The sequence below is a fragment of the Scardinius erythrophthalmus genome (assembly GCF_964197995.2).
Source record: "Scardinius erythrophthalmus genome assembly, chromosome: 25".
NCBI classification, from domain to species: domain Eukaryota; kingdom Metazoa; phylum Chordata; class Actinopteri; order Cypriniformes; family Leuciscidae; genus Scardinius; species Scardinius erythrophthalmus.
In genome coordinates, this window is record NC_138245.1 from 22,273,102 (window position 1) to 22,281,910 (window position 8,809).

General features: G+C 35.8%; 1 protein-coding gene across 3 annotated transcripts in view; it reads left to right on the top strand.

The window, feature by feature from the left end:
* The window catches only part of hdac11 (histone deacetylase 11), a 29,905-nt gene extending 22,031 nt beyond the window's left edge, over positions 1 to 7,874 (top strand). For 2 of the 3 annotated variants that reach the window (XM_081358169.1, XM_081358171.1), the window contains exons 10-11: positions 2,416 to 2,594; positions 4,700 to 7,868. In XM_081358169.1, coding sequence (XP_081214295.1) covers positions 2,416 to 2,594; positions 4,700 to 4,924 — 404 coding nt within the window. In that variant the 3' untranslated portion in view covers positions 4,925 to 7,868. Of the gene's footprint in view, positions 1 to 2,415; positions 2,595 to 4,699 lie in introns of all 3 variants that reach the window. The other variant, XM_081358170.1, reaches the window with a different exon arrangement.
* Positions 7,875 to 8,809: the final 935 nt, after the last annotated feature.

Here is an 8,809-nt window from a genome sequence, read left to right on the forward strand (position 1 = left end):
TTGTCATATTTGCATACTGAATTGTGATTCGTCGTCTTTCTCTGCCTCACTTGCACTGATATTTCCTTCGGTAAATGTTTTGATTGATATGTTGGATATCAAAGACACAGCGCACAGTGGTTTGAAGGAACACGCTTCGACTGGCACCGATATGGTCACATTAAAATCTTCGTCAATTAACGCATCCGTTATTTGCGCTGTTCTAACTCGCTCTGTCAAACATTTGACTAGGAGTGACAGAAACATTGCTGTTCTGTTAAGCTCCAATGCACACTGTGCGACAACTTGTCAAACCTGAGATGATTTCATTAAAGCATTTACATACCGTAACCAGCTAAACATAAGGTTTTATAAACATAATGTTCTGACTTAAACTTTCCCTCGCTCTATTGAAGGCATGTCCTGGCTTCCCATGATAAGTTTCTCTTGGCCTCGTTTTCCTTCAAATTTCCATTAGTTTCTTTCTAAGCCATTTTTCCTCTGTGATTTCTCAGTATGTTCAAAAGAGAATGTACCTCCGTTTTCTGACTTTGTGTATCCGTGGTCCTCTCATCTGCCTGTAAAGGCACATGAGACTAATTAGTCTTAAAAGCCTCAGAGAAAGCAAAGTATTGTGCTCTATTTGCCTTTAAAACAGGCTTAAATCAATGAAAGAACACCTTACGTTAGTTTTTACCTAAGGAAATAGTTATTACTTTTCAGTTACACACACAACCATTTTGGTGATGAAGCAAGAAAAATCCTTAGTGGCTTTTCCCTACAGGTTTTAGGGAATTTTTATTTTATTTTTTTTTCAGAAAATGGGCTAACTTAAAGGACTTGTTTGCCCCATAATGAAAAGTCTGTCATCATTTACTTACCCTTATACCTGTATATTTTAAATAATTTGTTACAATTTCTTTTGTGAAACAGTAAATATTTAGTGCATACTGTCCAGCCTGTTCTTTTGCTTACAGGTAAAGTAAATGGTTTCCATGAATATCAAGCAATTAGCTAAAGCTATATGACTTCAGAAGACTTGGAATATAGCTCATTTGGTCTACTTTTATGATGTTTTAATGGTGTGTGTTTTCTTTTTTTTTCTTTTTGGACCTTGACAGCCCTTACGGAACAAAAATATATGGGACTATACTGCAAAATATAATGCGATGTATTACATAATACATTTCCAGATGTGGGAAACTAGTGCTTAAATTTTTCAATATACTGCAAGATATGCATTGACCATGTATGGCTATATATTAATGAATATAAAGTGTTTATAAATGTTGTTTACAAAAATAGCATTACATGTAATATTCACAAAGTTTTATCCTTTATTGTGTGCATATATTGCAAATACATGTTCCTATATAAATGTGAATGTATGTTCACACACACACATATATGTATATATACGCACATTTACGGAATGAGTTACGACAGATTTCTACAGTAGTTCCCAGCATGCTTTGCTTCTGACTGACTTCTGAAAGAAGAGCAAATGTTAAAATTAAGTGTTATTTAATGTGTTTTGCACAATATTAATATAGGGGGGAGATCTGTTAGTGTTTAATGTTGTATTATTTTGGAATTTAAAAGTTTTTCTGGTATGTCTGAGTTTTTGGGGTCACCATTGTGCTGAAGAGTAGAGCCTGTGGTTAGGTTGACGATTGGCCAGAGAACAATAAGACTATAATTGCTCTAATTAAAAGTAATGGCTGTGCCCTCCTCAGCAGTGATAGTCTCTTGGTTAAGTACTTTAGTGCATGCAGGTGCTTATGATAACTAGCTTGAAAATATGAAAAATGTTTAATGTAAATAATTAATAAACATAAGTAATATATTACAAAGTATATACTTCTCTATATGTGTGTGTTTATTTTGCATGAGTAAATATATCTGCAATATATTACACATGCAGTACCATATCTGATCACATGTACATCTATATATTATGAAGTGTATTACTGAATATAAAATTACATACATTATGATATATTAGTAAATATATTGTCACATATTTTTCATTATATGAAAAGTGGCAATTCCTTATGTATTATTCAATATATTGTAATATATTAACACAATATATTATTCTGTATATTTTCAAATGGACAGTTAAACCATTTAATATATTGATCATTCATTTATGGGAAATATATTTTCGCTCATTAAGGGAGCTCCTGGTCCCTTTTTACTTTCATTGTATCAAAAAGAGCAGCTTAGACATTTTTTGAAGAATGTTTTGGAACCACACATGACAGAATTAGCGCTTTTGGGTGAACTAACCCTTTTAATAAGTTACTTTGTCCATCATTTAAGTGTAACTTCTCTGAATTGCCGTTATCTACTCGCTCACCCTCTACCTCCCTTTGTCTTTATCTGCTGTTAAGGTGATGAAAACCTAATTTAGTCTTCGTTTTCTGACTTCAGGGGCGATTAAACGAAAAGTGGAGCTCGACTGGGGCACAGAAGACATGGAGTATCTACAGAAGGTGGAGCTCCATTCAGAAGGAGCGCTGAATGAAGTAAGGCCTGACATTATCATATATAACGCAGGCACGGACATCCTTGATGGAGACGCTCTCGGAGGTCTGGCTATATCCCCACAGGTACAGCTGTCCTTCATTCTTCCTTTCAGTCCTCCATATCAGATCTTAGATGCACTGCTTTAAAAGACGCACTTCTTCGGCAGGGTTTTCTAGCCTGGTCAATAAACTCCTGTATCAATTATTCAGGCTTGCTTTACAGTATGAACATGCCGTAGCACTGAAGGATGTCTTCATTTTGAGAAGATTTGAGGAAAGACTTTTATTAAAATAATATATCATATAGTGCATTAATGGTGACAGTGTTTGATATTGTGACCCTGTGCCATTGTGACATATCTAATAAATCAGATGATATTAGGACATTTCTGTACTTTTTGGACTGCACTTGCACAATATTTAATTTTCTTTATTATATGTTTGTGAACTTTTTTTTTTACTCTATTTTATTTTATTATTTTTTTATCAAAGCTGTTCCAATTTTTTCCAATAAAATTATCCAATCATATATAAAGCAAAAGACTGTATAAGGTATTAAGACTTGGGTAACACTTTACAATATGAACCGGTCCCATTAGTACATTATAATGCATTTACTAACATTTACTAACAACAAGCAAAACAATTGTTATTGTATTTATTCGTCTTTTTTAACATTAATTTATAAAATTACTAATAAAAATACGACTGTTCATTGTGAGTTCAGGTCCATTAAGTAATATTAACAGATACAACTTTTGATTTGAATAATGTATTAGTAAATGTTGAAATAATAGATATTTTTCACTGTTAGGTCATGCTAAAGTCCGCGTGAACCGGAAGTTGCAAACGACTTTTCTCCAGTGTTGTGACGTATTTCCCAGTTAAAAGGAGTATTGAACAGAGGGCAGGGTTTTACTTTAGCGCTCCTCCTCTCTACCTCTCACTCATAGCAGACTAACGGTTTGAGGGGAGTGGTTAAGCGTTTCCCAAACCAAGCCGTCAAACCTACATCATCAGCCATTCCAGACCGGAAGTAACTTTTCAGACTTTGATTAAAGATTACGACGGCAAACTATTTTTTTCTGTGTATTAACTTGCACGGATTAATTTTTCACCACAAGACTAGTAATATGCGCTAACAAAGTAAATAGGGTCAATTTTGATTTCAGTTGGACTTTAACTAATGTAATGTTAACGAATGGAACCTTATTGTTGTGTTACGAAGACTTGTTTTCAAGGAATTTATATTAATACACTAATTTTTTTCTTACACTATTGGCAAATAATTTTTTGTATATTTCATTCTTGTTGTAAACTAAAACGTCATTATTGTTTTTTTTTTTTTTTGCTTAAAAAAAACCTCAACAGTATAAAAATCCATCTGTCTGGGCATAGTGGAGTGGCTAAGTGATATAATCGTTCAGTTTATGATACAAGCGTGAAAATTGGCATGAGCAGTCTCCATGGGTCACTTGACAAGAAAATTGTCCGAGCCACTTGAAATTTCAAGATGGCGGCTATTTTTCAAGATGGCCACCACCTTAGTGGAGCAATTAGGCTTAAGAAATCATTTAGTTGGTGATACAAGCATGAAAATTGCCATCAGCCTAATTGCTCCACTAAGGTGGTGGCCATCTTGAAAAATGGCCGCCATCTTGAAATTTCAAGTAGCTGTGGGTGGCTTATTGTCAAGTGACCCACAGAGACTGCTCATGCCAATTTTCATGCTTGTATCACCAAATAAACCACTATATCACTTAACTGCTCCACTAAGGTGTCGGCTATCTTGAAAAATGGCCGCCATCTTGAAATTTCAAGTGGCTCGGACAATTTTTTTGTCAAGTGACCCATGGAGACTGCTCATGCCAATTTTCACGCTTGTATCATAAACTGAACGATTCTGCCAAACATAAGCACTTAGCCGCTCCACTAGCAGGGTTTGTTGCAACTCTGAACTTCTTCAAACTAATTTACAAGTAGAAAATAGGCCTGTCAACCTTATTATACGTAACTCTGAAGAGAGAGATAAAATATTAGCTTAGCTGATTGGACCAATTCAAATTCTCCTCGCATAATAAATGTTCTTTTCATTTTTAATTCATTTCAAATTGATAATTTGCTAAAATGACTGATTACACATGAGAACATATTAAACTCTTTGGCAAAATATTTCCCCCCTCTTTCAGGGTATCGTAAAGAGAGATGAGATCATCTTCAGGGCAGCCCGGCGACGAGGAATACCCATCCTTATGGTGACATCAGGAGGCTACCAGAAGAAGACCGCCCGCATCATCGCGGACTCCATTCTGAATCTGCACAGGCAGGGTTTGATTGGTGAAGAGGCTGTTGAGGGTGCGGGACCCTCACAGATGCCGTTAATGATGACCAAATCCGCGTTGTCTGCCATTTAAGCTCTCCTGATCTTGGACGTTGTCAAGTGTGTCAAACACACTGTTAATTTACCTAATGCAAAAATTCTCAACTAATATATAATATTCTGGACAGGGGTGGTTTGGTGGTTTGGACCGAGATTGACTCAGGATAGTTTTCGTAGTACAACGTTTTGAACTATTTAACTCGTGTATGATGTTGTTTTTTTGTGATAGTTTATAATGAAATTTGAAATGTTTTCCATTTTCTCGTCATTTCGAAGGGTGTTTTATGCAATGCTTGTTTGCACATTACATTCTTAGAGGAATAGTTTACTCAAAGAATTGTAAAGTCATCATTTGCTCGCCCTCAGTACAAATCCACTCAATTTCATAATACGGAAATGCACGTTTCTCATTTTGTGTTTCACTGAAGAGAGAAAGTTTGGAATGACAGGGTTTTCATTGTTGGGTGAACTATTCCTTTAAATCTTTTTAATGCCCACAGATTGGAAGGGACTTGATTGCTTATCAGATTCAAAAAAATCAAATAAAAACTATCTAAGGGATATTGTATATTCATACGTTCCTCTAGAAATCCCCAGTTTGAGATACACAATAAAAATTTACCGTATGATTTTATTGAGCGATTTGTGGCAGCTCTCTCCAACACTAGATTAGATTTATTCCAATTTAAATTATAGCATTATGAATCAATTTTGGATTCATTAAAGATTCCTCATTGTGTCAACCTACTCTGCTATAACGCCTTAAATTATTCTGTGACATTAAATGGAAGTTGCTCTTAGAGACGTGCTTTTGTGACCCTTTCGTTTTAGCAGCACGCAGGAATTCTCATTTGTGTGCATCAGCAGGTGGACCACTGTCAGTCTGAGTGCTTTCTATCATATTACACCTGGCAGGCTTTTGAAATGTCTTCAAGCTAAGGCCAGGGCTCTCTCTATTAGGAAATGAAACTCTTCATTGGAAAGTCTGAGAGACACTGCAGTTGGTTGCCAGTGACAGTTCTAAAGCCGTGATCTTGTCTGATTCAATTGAACAAAATGGTTCCTGTCATCTAGAGAAAAAATAGGAGATGATGGCAGTTTTTTTTCTTTTCTTTGTTCAGATTTTAAATTCTAGTGTGAAATCAAGATTATTAGTAATTTTTTAATATTTATTCTGTGATTTTTATTTTTAGACATTTTGAAAAAGAGTTTATTACTCCAGACAGATTTACCATTGGATTTGTCACTTTATTGGCATATTAAGCTTTGAATTTATTTGAAGATATGGTTCACCCAGAAATGATTCTGACATAATTTATTTACCCTTATGTCTTTCCAAATCTGTTTGACTTTTTTTCTTGTGGGACACAAGTAGGAGCGTGGTGATTTTCCTGGTGATGGAAAAAAATATGATATGGTAAAAATAATTATATTTCTATGCTTTTGTGTTCACTCATGAAACTTTTGTGTTCCCCTTGAGACACTTTGTGTTCGCTCACTTTTTTCAGGGAAGCGCAAACAGTTTTTCAAGTTAACTCGAAGTTTCTAGCGGAAACACAAACTTTTGTGAGCAAACGCAAAGCATTGAAATAAAATTATTTTTTCTGGTCACTATCCACTTTCATTGTATAGAAAAAAGTTTTGCAGAAAAAATCAAACAAGTTTGAAACAACAGGTTAGTAAATGATGATAGACTTTAAAAAAATGTTTAAACTAACTATCACTTTTATTTAGTTTTATTTCAAGCTCAAGGTTGATATTCAGAGGGCTGTCTTTGTAAGGAGCGAGCTATGAGTCAGGAACTTTGTGTAAGGCACTTATACTCAGGTTGCAGGGGTCATTTTCATGACTCATAGAAACTATCTCCACCATCCCTGTTCATGTGGTGACTAATAAAAATGTACTGGTTTTAGTGGCCCTCCAGACCTTTCTGCACTAAATTGCTCTTAGAGCACAGAATAATATAAAAACATTGCTCTGTTTGTTTGAGCATCCCATACATAGCTAACTTGCATCAACCAATGGCATGATTTTGGGGTGGGACTATATTTTAGTGTGGCTAATGGCAGATAGGCGCAGAATATTTGATGGCGCTTCTTGGACAGAAACAATACATAGAACCGTTAACATGTAAATGAACATGTACTTGTTCAAATCTACTGAAATAATATGATTGTTATTTATTTTATGATTTGTATTTGTTTACATTGATATCTCCCGTTCCATGTATCCCGGTTTGAGACTTTAAGTAGCAGGTTATAAAAGATAAGAGAAGAGAGCTCCAATTTGGTGAGGTTCTTTTGCGAATGGCAAAATTTAAAAGTTATTAATTATTTTTAGGTCTTGGGTTGAGGTTATGAGTCTGATATTGCACTCGGGTGCTGGAGGGATCTTGGTAATGGACACTAATGAGTATAGTAGGGCTCTTTTCGTCCCTTTCTTTTTCTTTTTAATGAAAGCCGTCAAAAGGATGTGTATTGAGGACACTTGAAAGATGTGAACCCTTTAGGTCTAGCCAGCAGTTTAATGGATCCGTACATGAAAAGGACCACTGTGGTCCTGCTTGAACAAATGTCTTGGCTTAATGATGAGTATTTCATGCTCTTGGATCTAAATGGTTTGGTTAATAACATTGCATAATAGTGATTTTTCTGTGTGAACACTATAGACATAATGCACTTGTGATTTTTGCCACTTTATGAAACATTCCTTTGTTTTGAATGATTTTTTTTAATATGAAATGACTACTCTTATTCAACTGATTAATCATATCATGTCTATTTAAACCTGTGTTTCATGTATAGAAATACTTCAGCACTTGGGTAATATATACAGTACATTTATACATAAATTCTAGTGCTTGTTAACATCTAACAAATGTGCCAAATGTTGGGTTTGTTGTGTTCTTTTGTACCTGGCCCTTTTTATTTAATACCATTTTCATGTAAGAACAGGGAAAATAAATCAAGTCTAACAATGCAATTACCGAAGACCTCATGTTTATTGTATACTATATCTGTTAGCATTTCATAAGATTTATATGACTTTTTTCCATCAGCATGACATCTTCAAACACCTGCTGGTTTATTGTTTGAAATCCTCGCCACAACCGTAAAAGATTAATGTTGAAAGCAAGAGCTGAGCGGTGGGACAAATGTGCTGTATTATTCATCATCTCTGCTTTCAGTCTCTTTGTTGGCGTGTTTGTTTTGCAGTGCAAAAGCAGATATAATCTGTTTATACTGACAGTTCAGTATGTGTGTTCCCAGGGAGTCGAACCCATGACCTTGGCGTTGCGAGTGGCAGTTGAGCTGGATGCCCATGACGTGGATATTCTTTCAGATGAGGTGAATGATTTGCAACCATTTGTTCCACTGTTTTTCTAATCTAAAAGCCAAAAAACTACACCCACCGCTCTGAGCTTTCCGGTATGCCATTCGTACACATGTCCCTCCCATACTCCACCCTCCAATGATGTCATGAGTTATTCCAGGAGGTGTCTATGACTCAGCAATTAAACGTCCAGAGCTCACTGGCGTCATGCAAGGTGTCTGCCTGAGAGCTACAAAAGCAACTCAGATGTCTTCATTTAGACACCCCATCGCCACCGTTTTACAGGCTCTCATTAACCGCTGCTATGCCCTGTTTACACAGTCTGAGGTAATGAGTATGGGTCCCTTGTTCCTTACGCTTCAGCCTGATTAAGAACTTTCTTGGGCGTTTGTTCAAGGAGAGATGCTAGAGTGGTCTCTCTTGACTCATTTAGGCATGGCAATGGGGAAGCTATGAATCTTTGAGATTACTTTTGAGTGGCGTTGAATGAAAAATGCGATTTTGTTGGATACTGAATAGTTCATTTTGAGTGCCGAGCGGGACTGTGGAGCCAGTCGCATGTGCCTGTCTACATTTATTTAAATGT